Here is a 26,200-nt window from a genome sequence, read left to right as displayed (position 1 = left end):
GCTCTCAGCATCCTCCTTTACAGCAGTGAGCATGGATAATTTATACAAGCCTAAAGGAGCAGCTGGACAGCTCTGCTGCCTGAAATGAATATTGGGCACATCCTGGCGAGACAGAGTGCTGATTAAGGAAGTACACTAGTGTTTAGAGAACTCCAGCATACTTATACCCTCAGTCAGCAGTGACTGGGGCACGTGAGCTGAACTGATGACAGCTGCATTTCCAAAGTCATGGCCAATAGTGAGTTTGCTCTCAATGGAAGACCAACACAGTTCACCCACATTGGCAGGATAAGGATGCCTTCAATTCAAAGATACCTGTGATACAAGGTTGCCTGCAAGCAAGACTTTAAGTTGACTGGGATCAGAGTCATTGAATGGGAGGACCTCATTGCTGGCCTGGAGATGAGCAGTCAGCAAGAACATGGAAAGAGCAAAGGACAAAAGAAACCAGCAGATGGCAGAAAAGTGAGCCAGCCAGAAGGAGTAAACATCAGTTGTCCAATACATCTGCAGGTGGAACTGATGCATGAATCAGCTTTCACAGCCACAACAGAGAATGCTCTACAGAAAGGACATTCCTGCTTGATGCAATTGTTTCCCAAGACAGGCGGATACCATAAGCACTGCATTATCCACTGGTCAGACCAGTGAGAGAGTTGTGCATCTCTAAGAGACAAAGCTCTTTAAGAGAGTTTCCAAACAACATACATGATTTCTTTCCTGCATCTGTAAGGTACTAAATCGTAACCTATCACGTTGATGCAGCATTACATCAGAAAGAAAAGCTTAGCTTAGACTCACACCAAATTGCCCTACACATTGGGTAGTTGCTACACTTGTACATAATTGTGGCTGTGTTGCATTCATGTCAGGGGTATGGTTTTTGTTCTGCCTCTAGTATATTGTGTATCATTGCAATGATCATCAAGGACTTCTTCCCATTGAAAGTGTGATTTTGCTCATGTTAGCAGTTCCTTGGCATGTAGCTTACCTTCATCAGGCTGTTTTACTACAGAATCATTTCTTTCAAAACGGGTGAACCAGGTCAAGCGGCTAATCTAAGATTGGAGAAGAAAGATTATAGCACAACGTACTAGGATGCTAATTTTGCTGTGGTTAATGTTGGCTAGGCATTTCAAACAAGAACTCTTGTTAATTGGATACATCAAGCAGACTTTCCCCCGGTAAAATATATGAATAGCTGTTGGGATGATGATGGTGTAGCGGTTGCAACACTAGACCCAAGATAATATTCTGGGGACATGATCACAAATTCCAACAAATAGCTGGCTCAATGAATAAATCTGACATTTGAAGGTAACCTCAGTAAGGGTGACCATGAAACTATCTTTGATTGAAGCAAAGAACCATATGATTTGTTAATTTCATGTGGGGAAGGAAATCTGCCCAAGTCCACCTTGTGTCAATGGCAAGACACCCTACCTCCCTGGCTTGCATGTGACTCCAGATCCACAATAATGTGGTCGACTCCTAATTGCCCTCTGAAACATCCTAGCAAATTCCTTAATTAAAGGACAGTTAAGGATAAGCAACAAATGCTGGCCTCACCCAGAATGACCACATCCCATGAAAGAAGGAATGTTAAAGATCATGCACTTTCAATGAGTCAGTCCCAATTTACAATGTCTGCATATTTCCAACTGGGAGAGTTGCTCACCTTGACTCATGTAGCCCTGCTCCATAGTTCAGAGCCAGGAAGAATGTTTTGCAGTAGAATTGCCAGAGGCTTATTTCAGGTGTATTCAGTCCATTCCAAGTTGTGGAGACATTCCTAAAAATCAAAAAAGATCTAAAGGATATTTGAACTGCCCAGCAGAATCTGGAAGGAATGGGCAGTTAAAATTGTCTGAGGTACTCTCAAACCCGAAGCAGTCATGATTCCACTGTATGATATTTCAACCTTCTATACTGGGCAAGGATACCCAGGCAACAGATATCGTTCTATTTCACAAATATATTGCAGGTCCCCATGATGCAATTGAGATGCGATAACAATTCTAATTGAAGCTTCACCAGGGAATTTGACCTAATGTTTTGACAAGTGAAAGCCTATCAGGGCCGGTCAGGCCCCTTCAGACCTTACCAGGAACAATTAAGCCTCTCGTTCTGTATCAAGTGAGATCTATGTTCACAGCACAACCCATGCCAGTACCCAATAATAGAGGATCAGAAACCTGTCCAACTTGTATCAAAGTGGAGTCAATCTGCCTTTCAATTTGAAGACCAGAAGAAATAAGAACAGGAGAAGGTCACTTGGTCCTTGGAGCCTGCTAGGCCTTTCAACAGGATCATGTCATTTTCCACCGCTTTTCCATCCAGAGTTGCTGGAAAGTCAACCAATGGGAATTTGAATGCAACCTTGGAGTTAAAGGGCCTGGGTTTCAGTTCTGGAGCATTTTCCAACTCACCTCACTATCTACCTGCCCAGAAGCCAATGGAATTAAAATCAATGTCTCTCATGACAACAATATTAGTTATTGGCCAAGATTTTACTGAAGCAATGACAACCAAGCCTTAAACCTGTACGGAGATGGTGGAGAGGCCCAGCAACTTACATGAACATTGTAGTGCATAAATCCAGAAGTTACAGTGGGCCAACCTCCAGTTCTCCAGAAGCTTCATGGTATCAGTCATCAGCCACCCTGCAGATTGAAATGCCCACTAACAAATTACTCTGTTTGAAAAATATTGGCTTTTGTGGGAGTTCTCTCATTTTGTGAATCTTTAATAAGGACAAATACACCAATAGGGAACTTCCAAAACCCTGTTGGACACAAGTAGATTTGTTAAGTTTTCCCAAACTCAGCTTATCAGATTTTTTAAATGTTTAGATGGATTTAACAAGGTGTCATTGCTTGTTTAATAGTCTTTGAAATGATCCAATATATATCACTTTTGAAAACTTCTGACTTTAAAATTGTGCTTATTTATGACTTTGTAAAATTATGCTGATCAAATTAACCTGATTTAATCTTTTCTTCCTTTGATTCTTTTTTAACCATGACAGAAACAGAGGCAGTTGGCTTTTGGCAGATTCTGTGTCGTGGTTTCTAGTCACTGCACCATGTGAGAAGAAGTGGATAATTAATCAACTTACAGGGGGTAGAGGCTCTATAAATACCAACAATGAGGAGCCCAACATATGTGTTTCTCTTTGATCATTTATTGTCCATCCCTAATTGTCCAGAGGACAGTTAAGAGTCAACCACATTACTGTGGGTCTGGAGACACTTGCAGGCCAGTTAAGGATAGCACATTTTCTTTTCTAAAAGAGACCCAGAAGAGTTTTTATGACAAATGACAGTAGTTACACAGTCGATTTTTAAGATGCAGAATTCTATTGTATTAAAATTTCGCCACCAGCCAGGCTGTGATTTGATACCATGTCCCCCAGAATACCAATGCGTAGTTCTAGTCCAGTGACATTACATCATTGCCTCCAAGGTCAGTGCAAAAGACAAAAGCTGAAGCATCTGCAATCAACTAGAACTGCCAAGTAGATAATCCATCTCAGCTCCCGACCCCCCTCTGAAATACCCAGCTTCACAGATGCCAGCCTTCAACCAATTCATTTTACATGAAATCAAGAAACAGCTGAAGACAGTGATTACTGTAAAACTATGGGCTGAGAACATTCCAGTAACGGTAATGAAGACCTGTGCTCCAGAACCGTGCTCCTAGCTAATGTCGTCCAATAGAGCTACAACACTGGCATCTACCTGACAACGGGTAAAATTACACAGGTATGTCCTTTGCACAAAAAACAGGATAAATCCAATGCAGCCAATTAATGCCCTATCAGTCCATTCTCTATCATCAGACGGAAGGGGTTGTCAACAATGCTATCAAGCAGCACCTGAAAAGGAGTAATGCTCAGATTCAGTTCAACCAGTGCCATTCACTTCCTGATATCATTACAGCCTTGGTCCAAACATAAATAAAAAAGCTGAACTCCAGGGGTGTCATAAGAATGACTGCCCTTCACTTAAAGGTCACATTGGATTGAGTGTGGCAACAAAGAGCTCTAGAAAACAGGAATCAATAGGAAATCCCTCAGCTGGCTGGAGTCATTCCTTTCACAAGGAGGATGGTGTGGTTGTTTAAGGTCAGTTAACTCAGCTCCTGGACATTGCTATAGGAGTTTCTCAAGGTAGTGTCCTAGGCCCGACCATCTTTAATTGCTTCATCAATGACCTTCCCTTTCTAACAGTACTGTGGAGGAGCCTACACCCTTCAGTCTGCAGAGTTTAGGAAGGAACTCATTGCTCTTCTCCAGGGTAATTAAGAATTGGCAGTAAGTGCTGGTCTAGCCAGCAATATCCATATGCCATAAATAAATAAACAAACAAGATGTCACAGAATCCCAGAAGTATTATGGTGCAGAAGGAGACCATTCAGTCCATTGTCTCTGTATCAGCTCTCCACATGAACATCATGACAGTGTCATTCTCCTGCTTTTCCTCCATTGTTTCTATTCACATACTCATCCAGTACCTTCTTGAATGCCTCAGCTGAACCTGCTTTCACCAACTTCCAGACAGTACATTCCAGACACTAACTACTCGCTGTGTGAAAAACTTTTCTCTCCTACCATGAGTGCTTCTTTTGCGAATCACTTTAAATCTGTGCCCTCTCATTCTTGATCTAATTATGAGTGGGAACAGTTTCCCCCATCTACTCTATCCAGCTCCTTTATGATCTTGAAAACATTTCGTGCTGGCATTGTTCTCTCCAAGGACGAACTCCTAACCTCTCCAATTTGGTCACACAACCTACATTCCTCTAATTTTGTTTGTCCACTGCACAGACCTCCAATGTCCATGGGTAGCAGCAGCTTGTGCATGTGGGATTCAATGCACAGCACACTGATTGGCATACCTGGGACTTCTGAGTGACTGCACAGCTGCACAGACACGGAGCTTAAAGGGAATGTTCTCTCTCTAATGTGTTCACATCCTTTCCATTATGTGTCACACAGACTGTACACAATACTCCAGCTGAGGTCAAATAAGTGTCATGCATAAATTCAACATAACCTCCTTGCTCTTCTACTGTATGCCCCTACTAATAAAGCCATGTTTTATTAACTGGTCTCTCCACCAGTCCTACCACCTTCAGTGATCAGTGCACATACGCAGCCAGGTCCCTTTGCCCTGCATACCTTTTAGAATTGTATCCCCTATTTTCTACTGTCTCTCCACATTGCTACCAACATGCATCACTTCACACTTCTCTGCATTGAACTTCATCTGCTAGCTGTTCGCCCACTCAACCATTTGTCAACATCCTTTTGAAGTTCTACACTGTCCTCCTCACAGTTTACAATTCTTCCAAGTTTTGCTATCACCCACAAATTGTCTGTTGCATACCAAGATTCAGATCATTAATGCATGTCAAGAAAAGCAAGGGTCCCAATATTAAACCTGGGCAATTCCATTTTAAACCTTCCTCCAGCCCAAAAAACATCCAGTGACCATTACTGTATTTTCTTATCATTCAGCTGATTTTGTATCTACTTCACTATTATCTTTTATATTCCATGAGCTGTAACTTTCCTTACAGGTCTGTTCTGTGGCACTGTATGAAATGCCTTCTGGAAGTCCATGTACACTACATCAACGGCATTACCCTCATCAATCCTAACCCTTGCCTATTCAAAAAAACTCCAACAAGTAAGTTCAACATGATTTCTCCTTTAGAAATCCAGGCTGTCTCTTCCTAACCAATACACCTTTTACCGCGTGACTACTAATTCCATCCCAAATAATTATTTCTAGAAGCCTACCCAGCACTGAAGTTTAACTGACTGGTCTATAATTGCGGGGCTTATCCTTACAGACTTTTTTGAAAAGTGACATGATATTTGCAATGCTCCAGTCTCCCCCTGAGACTAGGCAAGACTGAAAGACTGTGGCCAGTGTTTCTCTGCAATTTTCACTCGCACGTCCTTCAATATCCTTGAATGCATCCCGTTCGATCCCAGGGCCTTGTCAACTTTAGGTACCAACAGTCTATCCAACACTTATTCCTTATCAATTTTAAATCATTCTAGTGACAGAGATTCCTCCTCTTTCACCCTGACCTGGACGACTTCTTCTTTCTTAGTAAAGACCATAAGATATAAGGCAGAATTAGTCTGCTGTGCCATTTGGTCGTGGCTGACACATTTCTCGACCCCATTCTGCTTGCCTTGTCTCCATAACCCTCGATCTCCTTATTAATCAAGAACTTATCTATCTCTGTCTTAATTACACACAATGATTTTGTCTACACAGCCCACTGCAGCATTGAGTCTCACTGATTCTTCACTTTCTGGCTGAAGAAATTCCTCCTCATCTCGATTCTAAATGGTCGTTCCTTCACTCTGAGGCTGTACCCTTGGGTTCTAGTCTCTCCTACTAGTGGAAACATCTTCTCCATGTCCACGCTATCCAGGCCTCTCAAGCTTCTGTAAGTTTGAGATTCCCCCTCATCCTTCTAAACTCCATCAAGTACAGACCCAGAGACCTCAACCACTTTGCATATGACAAGCCCTTCATCCCCAGCATCATTCTTGTAAATCTCCTCTGGACCCACTCCAAGGCCAACACATCATTCCTTACATAAGGGGCCCAAAACTGTAGTCCGAACAGAGCCTTATACAGCCTCAGTAGTACATCCCTGCTCTTGTATTCTCATGAATTCTCAAATGAATACGAACATTGCATTTGCTTTCCCAACTGCCAAATGAACTTGCATGTTAACCTTAAGAGAATCCCCTGAACTAGAACAAGATCCTGTCTGCTTCAGATTTCTGAAGCTTTTTCCCATTTAGAAAATAATCTACATCTTCATTCTTCTTACCAAAGTGCGTAACCTCACACTTTCCCACATTGTAGTCCATCTGTGCTCTCTTTGCCACACTCTGCCCACTCTACTACTCTGTCCAATCCTTCTGTAGCCAATGAAAAGTCAATGTAAAGTATCATTTAAAACCTCAGTCATGCCTCCTTCCTGCAAGTGTCAATCCCATTTTTAGAAACCAAGCAGTCCTGCTCCTCATTTTTCCATTGATTTTACTATTTGTATGCCTTTAGAAGACTTTGAGATGATTCTTTATGTTGGATGCCAGTCTTTTCTCATAATCCCTCTTTTTTTCCTAATGTGTTTTTTGACCTCCCCTCTGAACCTTTTTTATTCCTCTTAGTTCTCAATTGTATTTTCTATTTGATACCTGTGATAAGCACACTTTCTCTTCTTTATTTTAATTTCTGTCTCCTTTTTCATCCAGGGATTTCCAGATTTGTTTGAGGTATCATATCTTGACTATACCTGCACCATCTTCTCTTTGAAGGTAGCTGATGGCTCTATTACTGTTTTTCCTGGCAATCTTTCACTCTAGTCCATCCTGGCCAGCCCCATTCTTGCACTTTTGTAGTCAGCTCTTGATCAGTTGATTACTCTGGATTAATTATGTCATTCTCCACCATATCTCCTAAATGATCCCCCACTGACACTTGATCCACTTGGCTGACTTTGTTTTCAAGAACTGGGGCCTTTTCGAAGGTTATTTGTAATAAGTCAAGTTCTAGCTCTCTGCCTTTCCAGAACTGTTTAGTTTTGACAGCAACAATGATACAAGCTCTTCAGCAACTTCTACTGGTTCTAAGAGCAGTCAAATCTTTTACATTGAAAAAGCCAAATTGAAAGACTGTAGTGCAGGGCTCACCATGCAGCACAGTAAAGGACTCTTGTATGGATTCTGACTTTGACTGAACAAACTTAGTCTTCCTCCGTCAATTTTTAGACAATGGTTATCTAAATATGTTTGTAGTTTACAAAGAATATCAGCTATCTGAAAATCTGCTTGGATATTTTAATGGATAACAGAACTTGAGAAAAGTTTAATCAGAAATGTACCAAATTCTATGAAAAACTTGCTTAGGTCAATAGTAATAATGAGTTACAGTCATTGATAACTTCACGCACATTCTCATCAATGATTTATGTAACATACACCAGCCTAACATGTGAGTCACTCATAGATGCAGACAGGTGCATAAATAAGGAACTAACTAGTCATTACAATTGCAAAAACACAAAACTGCAGATTCTGGAAATCTAAAATGGAAAGCTGGATATGCTCAGCAGATCAGCCAGTATTTGCATTGACAAAAACAATGTTAACATTTCAAATCTTCCATGTCTTGCAGATGTTAGAGGCATGACTGATTTCAAGTAAGTATGGAAACAAGTATTGTTTTCAGGATGCTTTGCCAAAACAAGATACAAGAAACAGAATTTTTTTCATCATTCGTCAGTTGTACTGTGAGGAATATCAACATTAACATTTTTTTTTAAAAAACTGTTTCATCTTCTCTGTGGGCATGTGAAAGAACCTCAGCTAACTGGTGTTTCACAGAAATCCAGAAATGTCCCTCTGTCTTGTTTTTCTTTTGTTACTAATCTATTGAGTAATCGATTGTAATTCTACTGATTCTGCATTTGTGACTAATGTTTTAAGATAGGTTTCCTTGTCTTTAAGATGCTGATTCTGGTCTAGTACCATAGACAAAAGTCACACAACACCAAGTTATTGTCCAACAGGTTTATTTGAAATCACAAGCTTTTGGAGCGCTGCTCCTTAATCAGGTGAAGTGATTTTACCTGACGAAGGAGCAGCACTCCAAAAGCTTGGGACAATATCCTGGTATCATGTGATTTCTGACTTGGTCCACCTCGTCAAACACTGACACCTCCATATCATAGCACCATAGACACAGCCAACATGGAAAGAAATTCGAGAATCGATGAGGTAAATCTATAACTAATGGCAGCTTCTGGCACCTGTCATTTTATTTTTCAACTCCGCTCCCACGTTAACTTCTCTGTCCTCGATCTCCTGTGCAGATCTACTGAAGTTGAACACATGCTTGAGGAAACAGCATCTTGCCTTTCGCTCGGGCATTTTATACCAGTCCAGGCTTGTTACTGAGTTCAACAATTTCAGATCATAACCAGTCCTCATTCTTTTTTTGGACAAGCGATGATGTTCCCATTTGCAGGTTTCCTGTTAAGTTTCTAGCCATATTATCCTACACTGCACTGCCGTATGTTTTGGACATTTTATCTATCCTGCTTTCCAACTTATTGCTGAGCTTCCCTTTTCCACTTTTCTCCACTGTTCTCCTTTCCCTGACTCTTATCTGCTTAATAACACCGAGGTCTCCAACTTTTGCTAGTCTGCCAAAGAAATCATTGATCTGAAATGTTAAATCTGTTTCTGTGAAGACAAGTATTGCCTGTTCTGTCAAGCATATCGAACTTCCTGTTTCCTTTAGGCATCTGCCGTTTTGAGTCACTGATGGGAAGGTTGCATTTTAAAATGAGGAAGCAGCTAAATAAAAACAGGACTGAGATTGAAACTCGCCAACTACACAGAGACAGAGACATTCTCATTTTTTGATTAGCAAAATGTTCTATTCCAGAAACCAGTTGGTGAGAGATAGAACTGGAACCAATCTTTACACACTTTGATATTTATTGACAGAGTTACACATTACAAGCATGTGTCTACTAACCCAACAACCACAGTTTTAGCTTGTGTCTATTGAGATGTTTTCTAAGCAACCTCTCCAGAGATGTTATGACACACGTCTAATGGAGAGCGCTGCACTGTTTACCCAAAATGGCAGTGCACCAACAAAAGTGGGATAAGGTAGGGAGAGACTGAGGGAACTAAATTAAAGTGGTATTGTGTCTACCTTTTTTATCCTGAGATGATTTTATGCACCACTGAACATTTTTTCCACCACCAAATCACCCATTTTTTTTCCTTTATCCTCCATCACTAAATCACCCACCTCTCTAACGAAATAAGCAATTTACGTGCAAAGCCTGTCAGGTACACAGTGCAATCACAACAATAGTGAAGAAAGATAGAAAGAGTGGGGACAGGACTAAGTTAAAATGGTTTTGTGTCTATTTAAGATATTTCCTAATCAACCTGTTCAGAGTTGGAGAAAGTGAGACTTGAACCCAGGCTTACTGGCCCAGAAGTAGGGAGACTATCAGTCTGCCAAATGGGCCTGTTCCTTGTGCCTATTTATAGAGCTCAAGTGAATCTCTCTACCCGCATATAATTAAACAAAGTACACATACAATCAACATAAAAGGCTCTATCTAACTCTCTCACTGCTCAACCACACTCACTTGAGATTTAGATTTGATTGAATGAGAACATCCAAAATTGCCAGGTATGAAAAGAGCATTGTGACTAAACACTTCCAGTCCCCTTCCAGTGATGACAAGGAGAAATCACCTAACATCCAACAACCCTCATGTAGCTTAAGTAAATGCTCCCTGGTTTTGTTGAACTGGAACAATCTCAGTAGGTATGCAATCCAGTCCTTTGTTTATTTGACTTCCAGCAGGTAGTCTCCAAGGCTGTGCTGCCTTAAAGTAAGTAGATCAAGGCCCATCAGCATCTCTCAATTGCCCAGCTGAAATATTTGAAATGACTGAATCACTTACCCTTTCTAGATCTGGAGGTTTTGTACTGAGACTGATGATCACCACAACAATCAATGTAAAGACAGAAAGGATGATGGAAAAGTGCAGGTAATGAACATACTTGGTCACCAGAGGCCGGTTATCAGGTTGGCCACACAGAGGCTCTGGATAAATGAAGTCCAAAACCATTCGAGTGCAACCAACCAGGATCCCTGTGAAGAGGCCCCAGAACGCGCCCTGTGCACACAAGCAGAGTCAGACATTAAATCATTTAGTTTTCCAATACTTCCAGGAAATCTGCACAGACACATTCTCCGCAAGATTTATTTTTACATTGGAAACTAAAGTTAAAAGATCAAGTTCTAAATCTGGGGCACTATTACATTTGAAAAGAACATGTGGAGTACTGAACAAAGTGTCAACTAGAATTTAGTTGATAACTCAGTTGAAAGATTGTGTGTTTCAATATCCATTTCAGAAATTGTCATGTTACTACAGTACCCTGTAGGATGTAACACAGTGTGGAGCTGGAGAAACACAGCATCAGAGGAGCAGGAAAGCTGACCTTTCGGACTCAATGGGGCCCCATTTCTGAAGAAGGGTCCCAACCCGAAACGTCAACTTTCCTGCTCCTCTAATTCTGCCTGGCCTGCTGTGTTCCTCCAGCTCCACACTATGTTATCTCAGTCTCCAGCATCGGCAGTGCATTACTAACCCTGTAGGATGTGTTGTCTTGCACATGAGATGTTCAAATAAAATCCTGTCTGACCCAAACGATTCCATGTATTACTTTACAGAAGAGAAGGGAAGTTCCTAGGCCAATATTTATCATTCAACTGATATCAAAGATTACATGTGGACCTTGCTGTGTGTAAATTAAGTGCCATGTTTCCTATATTACACCACTGACTACAGCTCAAAAGGACTCTGTTAACTGTGAAGTGCTTTGTGATCACCTGAGGGTACGAAAGGTTTAATATTAGTTCAAGCCTTTCTTTTTGTGTCTAAACAACCAGCAGTCCATTGGAAACTTGAATTTTAAGATAAGAAGACAACTAGATCTCAGGACTGAAGCTGACTTACATCCCCTTAGACAGGTCATCTCCATCACTCTTGCTATTGGTCTAACCGAGCCCTGTCCCTGCTTAATTCAAGGCCCGTTTTTTCACCCCTTCACTCCTATTGCATAATGATTATGTAATTTTCTTAATGTTCAACATGGTTCGGCATGGTAGACTAGTTAATAAGGTTAGACCACATGGGATCCAGGGGGAGCTAGCCAATTGGATTCAAAATTGGCTCAAAGATAGGAGACAGAGGGTGATGGTAGAGGGTTGTTTTTCAGACTGGAAGCCTGTGACCAGATGTGTGCCGCTAGGATTGGTGCTGGGTCTGCTGCTTTTTGTCATTTATTTAAATGATTTGGATGTGAACATAAGAGGAATGGTTAGTAAGTTTGCAGATGACCCCAAAGTCGGTGGTGTAATGGACAGTGAAGAAGATTGTCTCAGAGTACAACAGGACCTTGATCAGATGGGCCAATGAGCTGAGGAGTGGCAGATGGAATTTAATTTAGATAAATGTGAAATGAGGCATTTTGGTAAGGCAAACCAGGGAGGATTTATACAGTAATGGTAGTGCTCTGGAGAGTGTTGCTGAACAAAGAGACCTAGGGGTGCAGATACATAGTTCCTTGAAAGTGGAGTTGCAATAGGGAGTTGCAGGTAGACAGGGTATTGAAGAAGGCATTTGGCACACTTGCCCTCATTGGTCAGAACATTGAGTATAGGAGTCAGGATGTCATGTTGTGGCTCTACAAAACATTGGTGAGGCCACTTTTAGAATATTGCATACAATTCTGGTTGCCCTTCTATAGGAAAGATGATATTCAACTTGACAGGGTTCAGAAAAGATTTACAAGGATGTTGCTGGAACTATAGGGTTTGAGCTATAGGGAGAGGCTGAATAGGCTGGGGCTATTTTCCCTGGAGCGTTTGAGACTGCAGGGTGACCTTATAGAGGTTTATATAAGCATGAGGGGCATGGTAGGGTAAATAGTCAAGATCTTTTTCCTAGGGTGGGGGAGTCAAAAACTAGAGGGCATACGTTCAAGGTGAAAGAGGGAAAAGATTTAGAAAGGATCTGAGGGGTAAGTTTTTTACGCAGAGGGTGGTGCATGTATTGAATGAGTTGCCAGAGGAAGAGGTGGAAGCTGGTGTGATTACAACATTTAAAAGGTACCTGGATAGGTACATGAATAGGAAGGGTTGAGGGGGAGATGGGTCAAATGCTGGCAAATGGGACAAGGTCAGATTGGAATGTATGTTCGACATGGATGAGTTGGGCCAAAGGGTCTGTTTCCATGCTCTATGACTCTATTGACTATCCCAAAATTTGAACAAAATTTTGCTTGCTATAATTGAATTGGAGATCATTGAATGGCTGGGTCAAGATCTGCTTTGCCTTCTGATTACTAGAATATAGATGTTTTTGTGCTTCTTCTTTAGACATTTCATTATCTCACTGAGAAGTTCTAGCACATTACAGAATGTCCAAAGGGTTGTGTGAGAGAGTTTTGGCAGTGCTTCCTGAGGGTACACCATTATCTTTGGGCTATCATTTGGTGTGCTCCATTGACACTGTTAACAGGAGTTCACCAAACAAAAATACACAGAGAGAGCCCAGGTAGGTTCAATGTTATCACCTCATATTAACTAAAGGTTATTAGTGAAATAAATGCAATAGGCACCATCTCATTAGTTCGTTTCCAGAAGCAACCAGCCATGAAGACTACTGCAACGGGTGGCTGGAGGTATGAGCTGATGGATTGGATGTACTGGAAGAGCTGGCCACCTTGACTCATTTGCACCAAAGGAATCCACAGGACGGATAGCACCACCAGGACAAGAACAAACACCCTGGAGCAAATGGAAAATCCAATTTACTGACTGTGCACAGCAGCATCACCTCCACTCAATAGCAATCATGAAAAGACACTGCTAAAGCAAAAGGCTTTTGGTAAGAAACAGGAATTGGGAAAGTGGATGATCCCTTGAATCTTAAGTGGAATCCCATTGCAATAACCAGAAGCTACGCTGGGACTAGTTACCTTACAACATCATCCAAAAATAAGATCAATGGGATGGCTTTGCAAATATGCAGCCTTTATCCACCTTTTACAAGACCGGCAGTGTAGGGAGAAGGATTGCTGACAGGATTTGCAACTGTCAACGTTCCTAAACTTTTGGACTTCCTTGGGATTTGGAACAGGCTATGTTGGTATATTTGGAACAGGCCAATCAACTGGCAGTTCTTACCATCACGGCAGTTTGATCAGAGGGTTTTGGGGGACCCATTAAGGCAACTCATATCTTATTTCCTGAGATGAACTACTGTCCATTCACCTAGACTTTCCTATTTCCTCAATGGGTCTATTAACATTCAGTCTTTCGTGTCCCAGATATGCCCCTAACCCACTAAAGGCATGTAAATCACATGATATTTCCAGCCTGTATGGCTATTTTTGGAATAAGCAGCTGTGGCAAGAAATGACACTCACATGGAGATCCATCAGTCTCTTGATTTTTGACTGTAGTATAATAGAATGGGTAATCATTTTAAATTGGTGCATCTAAACTTTGATTTCCCACTTCCACATTCTCCCTCACCCTTCAAATCTCCTCGTGGACTTCACTAATCTAAGGAGAACAACCCCAGCTCCTCTCGTCATTCCTTGAGGTTATTTCCCGTCCGTCAGACCATTCAAGTATCACTCTTCTGTACCTTTGTAAAGATAGAAGGAGAGAGACGGAGGAATAAAGGAGAAGGAGCAGGAAAATCCAGAATGCTTTTTGCTGAATACGTCACATTCCTTCGCTGTGAGGTTATAGCAGACACAGATAAGAACATGCAAAACTAGAAAGAATCTTTCTGAACATAGAACGCCAATAAATATTTGAGAATTGTTCAATTATTTAAAAATGTTTCAGATAACCAGGGGCTGCGATGCAGGGATATTGTACAGAGCAGCCTCTGGTGGAAATGATGGAAGATTTAAAGCTTATAATTCAGTGTAAGTTGAATCACACTTTGTCCATTGCTAAAGTTGCTTCCAAGGGTAGGATTTGCTGATTCTGCTGGCAACAGGATAAGTCAAAGAAATCTCATTCTTACTTTGAGATAAACTTAAATACTCCGACCTCAACAGATAGGACAAGAGGCATATGTTAGTATCTTGTTAGAAGTACAATTTGCTGGAATTAAGTCAGCCTTCATTCCAAAATGTCCTGTCAAGGAAGCTGTTGCTTCAGAGACCTGACTACTTATGACAGGGGTGTACCTGGCAACTTTCAGTACTTCCTGCACTACAGAGAGAGTATGTGCTGCTGTGTTCTTTCAAGCAATATGGCTTTGAATGATCCAGGCACCTGAAAGTTTGGTCCCAGGAGCTGACTCAATGCAATGGCATGGATGGAGCTTTCCATGGTCTGCATGCTGGTTGGGGAAGGGGGACCACTAGGGGAGATTACCAAGGGCAAACTGCAAGGAGAAACATGACTGTATGCATCAAATTAATCTCTTCACAGATCTTCTAAAACAGCAGCACATTGCACAGATCAACACTGCCATTCCTCTGGCCATCCTGCAGCTGAGGAAGAAACAGTGCTGTGAGATGCAGGAGCAGCATCCCTGACAGTACTCCAGCCTGTGCCTAACACTTGAGGCAACTGGGGCCATCTCAATTGTAGAAATCACATCTACCATTGCAACTGATAGAGGCACAATGCCAAAGGTGCTTCACGAAGTCCTGGAACATCTGCCGTTTGCTGGATGAGTACCTCCACTTGCAAGGGCTGGGAGGCAATCCCAGTTTATGAGACTCGATCATTTCAGGGAGCCAGTACAGATTTCAAAGGTATCCAATTCATGAATGGATCTGGGTGGTGATGGATAATGGATGTTCACTTTGCTAAAGTTTACCAATTTGTTCCTTTTTCCTTGGATTCAGGCAGTTAGACAGCCAGAACAGTAAGCTTTTCTGCCATTGCAGGGTTCCCACATATGCAGGCTGTTATCAATTGTACTCACATTGTGATCAGAGAGGCTTGCAACTAACTAATAGCAAAACATTCCACTCCATAAACGTGCCAGCATCTCTAACCACAGGAGCCGAATACTCAAGGTTTGAACATGAGATCCAGTGAGATGTCACAGCTCCTATATGCTGGAAAATTCACAGCTGCCTGCACCTTCATCACACTTGAGATTGGCTGCTGCGAGATAAAGGTTACTCCCCCAAGACCTGTCAGAAATCCTCAGGCTAATGCAGAGGAGATGTACAATGCAGCACATGTTTCCACAGGGCCATGGCTAAGCCTAGATGCATGGAGCACTCAGATGGTGCAATTGCACTTTACCACAGATAGAGTGCACTGCATCACTGCAATGTGCTGTGCCCACCATAACCTCAGGAAGAACTGTCAGAGTGAGAAGAGTAATCCAATGAGGAAGATGACAGTGAGGATCCTGAGGTGGGCCAGGAGGTCACTCCCAGACCGGAAAAGATCAAGGCCATGTTTAATGGGTCATACAGGGCCCATGACAACCTTGTAGCAGACTGCTTCCAGGGCAAGTGAGCAACACACTTGTTTTAGTTTGTACATCTGCTGGCTTTGGGACGTGCTTAAATGACTGAGAAGTCTTTCATTTTGCAGCATTGTTTCAAATAAAGGCTACTCTTTTAATTTCAATGTGCTTGTATACTGGGATCAATTAACAGCATCAAACTGTGAGAACAAATCCAGCATTTGGCACAAATGGCACACACTGAGATTGACAGATTTTCATTTAGTTAAGGATATTACCAAAGTATAAAGTTAATATGGGTAGATGAGGTTAACATACTGATCAGCTGGAATTTACTGGACAGAACACCCTCAAGGAGATGAATAAACTACACTGGGGCCTATTTGAAATGCTCATCAGAGGCTTGATCAAAATAAGACAGTAACAGAGAGTTAATTCTAAGCCTACTCAGGCACAGCAAAAAACAGCAAGGACTCAGCTAAGTTTTTATTTGATTTGCTTAAATTTTGAGTCTTAAAGCATTGGAATCTAACGATGACATGAATTTGAGAGGTGCTGAAACACTGAAAATTAATGCTAATGAGATGATATACCCAAGGTCAGATTTTGAAACAAAAAATTAGATTGTTACTTGTACATGGTCATCAAGAGGGTACAAGAGATGCATGGGCAGAGTGGACTGCTGGATTTACCAATGGCATTATGTTTATCACACATTAAAGAGCAAGAGCATGATTTAAAACCAAATTCACCACTGTAAAATTCCTGAAGTAAGAAGATTTAGATGAAATGGAGCCAGAGCTCTCTGCTTCCCGTATCCTGTGGATCAGGGGAAGGCCATACTAGGCTGCTGCATAGAAACTGGTCTGGCCACACTACCTTATGTACCTCACCTGAAGCTGATATACCTGGGGTAAGCTTTGTTGGGTGCTCGATAGCTCCTCCTGTATCTGAATGTGTAATGGTTAAGTGAGAGGTAAATGGTTTCTATTTGATCCAAAGTTATCTTGTTTGTTAAAATGCTAGACAACTGGGACAATTAATGGAATGGAAAGGGGAAATACGATTGCAGCCAGGACCTGCGTAATCAGTGTTGGTGGTAGTAGAAGGGTAGGCGGTGATTTACAATCACTTCTAGATTTTAAAAAAAGAATTAGCAAGCAACACAGGAGTGATTGGATTTCAACACTGATGTAATCCCAGAGGTCAGCCGTATCCCAAATTCAATGTGCAGGTGACCTGGCCCCAAATAACTAAAAAGATCACTCTGGAAGGCACCTTCACCCCTGCTCCAGTTCACCACACCCGCAAACCCTGCCTCTCTTGACCCCAAGAAATGTAGCTCAAATCAACAAGCAGAGAGTGGAGAAGCTAGGCTTAAATCTCTAGACATACTCAACATGATAAGTTTAAAGATTGTAAATGAACTATTAGTCATATTGGAAAATACAGAGATTCTTCATATGAGATCGTTTTATTACACTGCAAGAGAGCTGATAATCTTTACAAATGAAAGCATAATTTAGTTTTAAATTAATGTAAATCTTCATTGGTAAGGCTCCTATTGTGTAATCTACCTTGGAGGTGTATTCTTTAGTGAAATTGTTGCTATGTTCGATGTCCTGCTTAGACTCTATACAAATCAATCAAGTTTCAGGATGGAGTTTTCAAGCTTGCAATGAGGTGTTGACAGTGAAATTGTTTGTGATCTCTCATATTCTGAATTATTTAAAGCTCTAACAACAAAAGTCACGATGACCAAAACTCCCTCTTGTCTTCCAGCCTAAACTTCTGACATATTTGGTTTCATAATAACAGTGAGAGTAAATTAGTCATTAATTATATGTAAACACTTACAGATACGATATAAATACAAACTTTCCCCTCCTACCTCCCTTGCTGTAAACTGATACTATTTGAGAAAAGAAACAATAGGACACTGGGTCTATCTGCTTTGGAGCAGAGTGTAAGAGGTAGGGAGGATTCAGTAAAGTAGGAAATTCTATTCTTTTGAGAATCTGGAAAACAACTAAAGGAGGTAATAATATGATAAGATTTGACTTCAACACAATTTAAAGAGTCAAAGAACACATAGGATGGTGTATTAAAGCCTTTACTCAGAAAAACGAAAGATGTCCTATTTGCTTATGGACAGACAGTAATTGTACTTTCAGTGAAACATTCTTCTCCTCAGACAACTTAATCTTTTCCTACCTGCCAACGACCATGAGCTCCCACTCAGTGCAGTGAGGTCGGATGTGGTGCCAGACGTCCATTGTAAATAACGTACTCGCACTATTGAAAATTGAAGTGAGGGAGGACATCAAGGCTGCAATCATCACAGACATCATAAGGCCTCGCAGTCCTGCAGTGGAAGACGTGGTGTCAAACCAAGCTTTGTATTTTTTAGTGGATCATAACAGTGACAAAGTTACAGAGTAATGATATTTGTGTTTAAGAACACCAAAGGCCACACTCTTTGAGGGCAATTAAAGATTGGGCAACAAAAGTTGACCTTGCCATTGATGCAGAAGTTCCATGAAAGAAACAAAAAGTTCCTATAAACCAGTTGAGACACTTCCACCTCAGAGGGAATTAGAAATAAGAGCTTTATGGCTGAGAAAGGAAACCAGAAGAGGAAAGTCTATTGAACAATTTAGTGGTAGGAAGGGGATTCCTCATTAACTCTCCCTGCAAATGATGGTTTTAATGCAAGAACCTGTTGGGATCCAGCAACTTCCACAATTGCTAGGCCCAGGGTCTGCTGGGAAACCTTCGCCGAAGCAGGTCATCCACGCTAGGCCGCTGGAATCTCGGGCCGCAGAAGCTGCCCCAAGGACCGATCTTGTCGTCGAAGCCAGCCATCCACTTCGCTGAGCCATCAGATGAAATCCGAGCCGTGCAGCTGAAGATGCTGAAGCAGACAAGCAGACCACGCAACGGCCACAAGGAAACTGTCATTACTGCCACAGTGGCTGCCCGAAACATCCCTCATCCACCTTGCCGATGTCGCCTGTGCCAATGTAGCAGCCAGTGCTGCGTCCCCGTGCTCAGCCCTCTGCCAGCCACATCCTCGACGCCCCTGCCAGAGTGTCGTTCCAGTAATCCCGCAGCCCAGCGTGGTGGTCTTACAGTGGTACTGTCTTTTCCCGAACCGAGCAGACATGAATCGAACTAAACTATGTGTGGAACCGCAGGAGATGGGGGAGATACTAAACGAGTATTTTGCATCAGTGTTTACAGGGCAGAAGGATATGGATGTTGGAGAATGTGGGGAAATAAATAGCGACATTTTGAAAAATGTCCAATTTACAGAGGAGGTGGTGCAGAACGTCTTAAAATGGATAAAGGTGGATAAATCCCTGGGGCCTGATCAGGTGTACCCTAGAACTCTGTGGGAAGCTGGGGAAGGAATTGCTGGACCCCTGCTGAGATATTTATATCATCGATAGCCACAGGTGAGGTGCCGGCAGACTGGAGGTTGGCTAACATTGTGCCACTATTTAAGAAAGGTGGTAAAGAAAAGCCAGGGAACTATAAGCCAGTGAGCCTGACATTGATGGTGTGCAAGTTGTTGGAGGGAATCCTGAGGGACAGGGATTTACATGTATTTGGAAAGGCAGGGGGTGATTAAGGATAGTCAACATGGCTTTGTGTGTGGGAAATCGTGTCTTACTAACAATTGAGTTTTTTGAAGAAGTAACGAAGAGGATTCATGAATGCAGAGCAGTGTACATGATCCATGTGGACTTCAGGTAAGGCATTTGATGACGTTCCTTATGATAGATTGGTTAGCAAAGTTAGATCTCATGGAATACAGGGAGAACTAGCCATTTGGATACAGAACAGGCTCAAAGGTAGGAGACAGAGGGTGGTGGTGGAGGGTTGTTTTTCAGACTGGAGGCCTCTGACCAGTGGTATGCCGCAAGAATTGGTGCTGGGTCCACTGCTTTTTGTAATTTATATAAATGATTTGGATGTGAACATAGGAGGTCTGGTTAGTAAAGTTTGCAAATGACACCAAAATTGGAGGTGTAGTGAACAGTGAAGAAGGTTACCTCAGAGTACAATGGGACCTTGATCAGATGGGGCAATGAGCTGAGGAGTGGCAGATGGAGTTTAATTTGGGTACAAGTGAGGTGCTGCATTTTGGAAAGGCAAATCAGGGCAGGACTTATACATTTAACGGTAAGGTCCTGGAGAGTGTTGCTGAACAAAGAGACCTTAGAGTGCAGTTTCATAGTTCCTTGAAAGTGGAGTAGCAGGTAGATAGGATAGTGAAGAAAGCATTTGGTTGCTAGCTTTTATTGATCAGTGCATTGAGTATAGGAGTTGGGAGGTTATGTTGTGGCTGTACAGAACATTGGTTAGGCCACTTTTGGAATACTGTGTGCAATTCTGGTCTCCCTGCTATAGGAAGGATGTTGTGAAACTAGAAAGGGTTCAGAAAAGATTTACAAGGATGTTGCTGGGGTTGAAGGATTTGAGCTATAGGGAGAGGCTGAATAGGCTGGGGCTATTTTCCTGAAGCGTCGGAGGCTGAGGGGTGACCTTACTGGAGATTTATAAAATCATTAGGGGCATCAATTAGGTGAATAGTCAAGGTCTTTTCCATGGGGTGGGGGAGTCCAAAACTAAAGGGCAAAGGTTTAAGGTGAGAGGAGAAAGATTTAAAAGGGATCTAAGGGGCAAGGAAGGGTTTAAAGGGATATGGGCCAAATGCTGGCAAATGGGACAAGATTAATTTAGGATATCTGGTTGGCATGGATAAAGTGGACCAAAGGGTTTGTTTCCGTGCTGTAGAACTCTATGACTCTATAAGATGGACTTTGTCTTAATTTTTTTTACTTACCTATGCCTTCTGTTATTAACATAGGCACCGTGGTATGGCAACTTAAACACTTCTCACTGTAGGTATTTTTTTGTTAAAAGTACAAGTGATAATAAATGACTATTCGATTCTATTCTGACGGGAACAGCAGAACAAAATGGTGGATCGAGACAAACATCTCAATGGCAATGTACCATTAGCTCCTTTTTACAATTTTCCAGATTCTTTCTTGACTCCAATAGTGGCGAGAATGTGTAAATCTCTAATTCTTGCAGTGTGAGATGAATGGTGTAGATGCATTTGAGGAGGAGTAACTCAGTATATGAGGGAGCAAGAATGCTGTTTGGCTGGAATGAAACAAATAAATAAAGAGGTGGTTGGTGTATGTAAACACCAGCATGGACCATATGGGGAATTCTATATCATTAGAATTCTCTTACCTCCTGGCAGCAACTCCATGACCAGCTTCGGGTAGGCAATGTCTGAGCAACCAATTTGGTTCCCACAAACTCTACGACAGGTATCAGCATCAGCACAAGCCACTTCGTCTAAAATGGGAATGATAATAGAGGTAACAATTTTGAGATTGAAGAAAGATGTTACTCTGTGAAATTCACACGGGGTCAAAAAGTGCAGCTATCTAATTACACATACCTGTGAATAGTACTCGGCTTATCATGCCTGGAAGAACCATGATGAAAACAGGCAAGATTTTCAAATAGACGGCCAACAAGGAGCCACCTTTGGCATGTAGCAGGTTCTTCGCAGACAGTGATCTCTGGACAATAACCTGAGGTTGACATGAAAACAGAATCATTGAGTAAAATGTTACAAATTCTGGAAATCTAATGGTTCAGGTTGAAGTTACAATTGGTATCCAAGCAGAGGGGTTCTGACATTTCTGATGTGTGGGTTTCGTTGGAAAACTGGGGTCACTTCTTCAGGCACAGATTTAGCTCTGATTTTAAGGCTATTTCAGTTCTAAGCAATTCAATAATTGCCACTTGGCACCACTTCCAGGTATGAAACTATTGGCATTCCATTAATATGTTTCAGGATTTTACCTGGACAAGCACCAGTGCAGAAACGCCACTCGAGAGAAAATAGTTGCTAAGAAACAGAAACATAACAGAATGATACTAAACCTTTCTTTCTTAAATTATAGGATGCTGGTGACAGTCATCAGTTTAATAAAGTGCCACATGATAGGCTCATCAGCAAAAGTGAAGCCCATAGAATAAAAGAGACAGCGATACCACGGATATACAAGCTAGGAGCAGAGAATTGGAGTCTGTTGTTGTTTTTCAGGCTGAAATAAAGTAGCCAGTGGGAATCCTCATGAGCCAGTATCAACACCACAACCTTTTGTGATCAGTATTTTTGACCCGGAAGTGGGTCTGCAGTGCACAATTTTAAAATTTGCAGATGACATAAAACTTGTAAGTGTTGTGAACTGTGAGGGGAATTAAATTTGAATGATTTATAGTCACTTGCATTTTAGAGTGAATAATATAGTAAAACACAGAGAAAAACTTCAACTGTCACCACAGTCTGGTGCCATTTTGAATAGTTTAAGAATAAAAACAGTAAAAAGATATAATTGAAAGAGAGTCTATCTTTGTTCTGCTACGTCCACCATGACTCCTGCACTGGCATCCCTCCTCCACCACCTCGCATTGCCTAGGCTGGGCCCTTGATGTAATTCTAGAGAATATAGAAAAGCTAGAGTTGGATCTAAGTCTGAGTTGTGTTCAGTTTTTGGAGGGTTTTTCATCATGAGGTCCATATCTAACTATACTCGCTGCATTCATTACCTGCGGCATCTCTCATGTCTGATTCCTTGTCATGCACCGTTTCCAGAACCGCAGCTCACTCAGCAGATAACTGCCAAAAGATTGTGTTCCAACCACCTTTAAAAGGCCACTTTTGCCCTGGATGAGCACTGGCATTCAAAGCTGCCCTGCTCACTGACGGACAAAGTCAGAACATGTTGGAGAGGGGAATGATGGCATCGACAGGGACCTGGAGGTCCTGGTGGATCAGATGTTTGAGAGAGAGAGAGACACTTTCTTCCTGGATGACCAGTGAGGAAGCTGTGCCAACAGGCCCTGGCAGCCTGATCTGAGGTCATGACCCAAGTCAGCACCATCTCCAGGATGCAGAGGAACAGCCAGCAGTGCTTCAAGGTCAATAATCTTCTCTGTTATGTCAGGGTAAATGCCACACTTCTCTCTGCCACATCACACATTCTAACTTGTCTACTGTACCCACCTCCTACCAAGGCTCATGCTCTACCACTCTCACTATTGCCTGCAACGTCTTCCCCACTTTCTCACACCAACCGCCCACAGTCAAAACCTCCCCCATGACAGTGTGCCCTCTGCCTGGCCTCCTCTGGACCTTGGAACACCTCACCACCATTTCCCCACATTCACCAATATTAACAGCCATGCCACCCACTGTTAGGGAACTTAGCCCACTATTTGCTTGTCATCACAGAAGAATACAGCCCAAAGCAGCACAGAACTAAAGAGTCTGTTTGGGTAGGGAGACGATGAGCAAGGGGGTGCCAGACATCTAGGTCCTCACCATATCACACCCCCCCCACCCCATGAGGAGACAATCTTTGCCCTCATGGGACCGCTGCTGTGGGGATACAGAAACATCTGTGTTCCACCAATAGAACAAGTACCACCCTGTATGCCACTGCCACTCTCCCATTGCCCTTCTCATTCATTGCATATCACCTCTATTCCATCTCTGTCTTGTATCTTGTAGGTACAGCCAGATACCCCCAGATCTCTGTGGTGAAAGGGCTGTCTCCCCGCAGAGGTGGTACTCACCCTCAGAGGAATCATCAGCAAGGCTGCCTCCTGCACCCTCCAGATACTGGCACCTCTGTGGGTACATTAGGCTTTGAGAGTGTGAGGGCACAAGCTGGTGAGCACCTCACTGTGACAGTTCTGCAGCTAGTTGAGAAAGAAATGCCCCAGGCCGCTGGCACTCAGAGGCAGAGACCAGACACCTGCTCAGAACCAGGCAAGAGAGGAGCCTGTGGTGTTGATATCAGGGATTTGGTCCACAAACACAGACAGGAACAGGAGCAGCAAATAAGGACGTGGGACACAATGGCCTTCATTGGCCAGAAGCTGCAGCAGTGCCGTGAGTCATGTGACCGTCTGGCTGCCTCCCTGAACGGGTTGTCTTGGATAACCAGGCCCAGCATCCTCCAGGGCTGATGGAGAGGCGCCAACACCACACCCTGCACTCCATCTCCCCAGCCATTGGTTGTCAGGACTGAAGGCATAGCCACAGGGGTCTGGGGAATGTTCTCCCCCATCACAGGTGATAGGACAGTCAGGAGGCACCTAGCCAGAGGAGAAACCACACAAACAGCCCCCTTGACAGTTATCATCCAGAGGTGGCCAGGCCCTCTATCTCCAACCTGTCTGCCCCTCTATGACCCTTGGAAGTTCAAGCTGAGGAGGGTCAACTTGCCTCTGCAGGCCTGTCCCTCCAGAACACACTGTGCCAGGATGGTCATGAGGGGTTGCTGAATGCCAGATGGTCATGAGGGGTGTGTGCCATGGGCTATAGTTTGATTGTAGGCAGCATGGAGGTTGTTTGCAGAAAGTGGTGAGCTGGACCTGCCAGGTACTTATTCTGGTTTCCTTTTTGAGGTTTCCTGGCATCGAGCTTGTCTGGTGAATTTGGTTAGATGGGAGTCTGAATGTTAATGTGGTGAGTTGTTCCAATGTTGTCATATTCTAGGGCATTTCCATCGTGTTCACTATGGCAGCCAGGCTCTCCATCAAAGCAGCAATTTGAACCACAGAGTATGAAACCAGGCACATTCTGGAGAACTTTTAATAGATGCTGGTTTGGCTTGAACTGGAATATTGTGTTCAATTTAGGACACAATACTTTAGGCAGCATTAGAGAGGACACAGAAAATATTGATGAGAATTGTTCTAAGAATGAAGGATTTATGTGGATAGTTTGCGAGAAGCTGGGCCTATTGTCTTTGGAAAATGGAAGGCTGAGTGGAGATTTGAAAGGGCTTTTCAAAATCCTGAGTGTTTGGAACAAAGCAGAGAGCAATAATATGTTCCTACTGGATCTGAAAGGTTGAGAACTAGAGGACTATAATTTAAAAGTGCTCATGATGACATGAGGAGAAAGATTTTACACAGCTAGTGGTTAGGATTTGAATGATTCTATGTCTCTGATTCTACTCATTTAGAATGCATTGCTTGGGCAGTATCTAATTCTCATCTCAAGAGGAGGCTGGGCAATGGTAGAGGACGGGTGGAGGATCATGCCTTCACCTTCCAAACATTCCCCAAAGGATTAAAAAGGCCTGATAAAGGGTTAAGGTTGCTAATGGATATCCACAAGTGGTCAATCAATGTCCACTTAAGGATCCACTTGGCCTCGCCGAAACCAGAGGTGAGGAAAGGTTGCTCTCAGGCAGCTGCCCACTCACAGCTGGTCTCCAGGTCTGCCTGGAAAGAAGAGAACCTTTCTGATTGTACAAGTTTCCCAAAGCTCACAGCTGAAAGGCACTGTCCTGCCCTCTCAATTAATCTCAATGTGAGTCACAAAGTTCTAAGACAAGACTGCTCCAAGACATGAGTGCAAATGTTAAACTCAACACTCTATTGCAGTACTGAGGGTGTGCTGCACTGTTGGAGATGCTATCTACAGAACGAAATGTTCAATCGAGGGCCCACCTACTTCCATTGGTGGATATTGAAGAGCCCACAACACTAATTTGAAGAAGAGCACAGGAGTTAGCCTTCATCTCCTGCCTAATACTTATCCCTCAATTAAAATCACAACAACAGTTATCTGGTCATTATCCCATTGCTGTTTGAAGGTCAGTTGTGTCAAAATTGATGACTGTAAAGCACTTTGAGATGTCCAGTAACCATGCAAAAATAAATGCAAGTCTTCTTCCTAACTGTCCTATAATATGATCATCCAAATCATCAACAGATTTTCTTGAGATTCCTACCTTCCCTTCCCCAAACTTACAGAAATCTTATAAACCAGTGCAGCTCTTGGAATTACATAGTACATTATAGCGAGTAGATAGTATGAGAATCTGATACAATACTGCGAGATTAGCCTGGCCCCAACTCATGCTGATTTCTCTTCCCCAGCTACTTTATACCGAGGGAAGATTAAGGGAAGTAGTAAATTCTCAACTTATCTTCTAAATGAGCCAATCGGATATGCGAGTGCCGGTGTGGAAAAGTTGAAATGTTA

The 26,200-nt window shown here is 42.5% G+C and overlaps 1 protein-coding gene across 1 annotated transcript in view; it reads right to left on the bottom strand.

The window, feature by feature from the left end:
• Nucleotides 1-26,200, bottom strand: part of slc5a11 (solute carrier family 5 member 11) — a 50,914-nt gene that overhangs the window by 8,642 nt on the left and 16,072 nt on the right. The window contains 8 exon segments of the mRNA XM_048609439.1: nt 992-1,058; nt 10,534-10,749; nt 13,262-13,430; nt 18,313-18,463; nt 21,370-21,477; nt 21,584-21,774; nt 23,247-23,260; nt 26,171-26,200. The exon segment at nt 26,171-26,200 is cut by the window's right edge and continues 143 nt beyond it. Of these exon segments, the coding sequence (XP_048465396.1) occupies nt 992-1,058; nt 10,534-10,749; nt 13,262-13,430; nt 18,313-18,463; nt 21,370-21,477; nt 21,584-21,774; nt 23,247-23,260; nt 26,171-26,200 (946 nt within the window).

The sequence above is a fragment of the Rhincodon typus genome, chromosome 21 (assembly GCF_021869965.1).
Source record: "Rhincodon typus isolate 14 chromosome 21, sRhiTyp1.1, whole genome shotgun sequence".
In the NCBI taxonomy this organism is placed as follows: domain Eukaryota; kingdom Metazoa; phylum Chordata; class Chondrichthyes; order Orectolobiformes; family Rhincodontidae; genus Rhincodon; species Rhincodon typus.
Note: the sequence above shows the minus strand (reverse complement) of the source record. Positions and strands in the feature narration are given on the sequence as shown.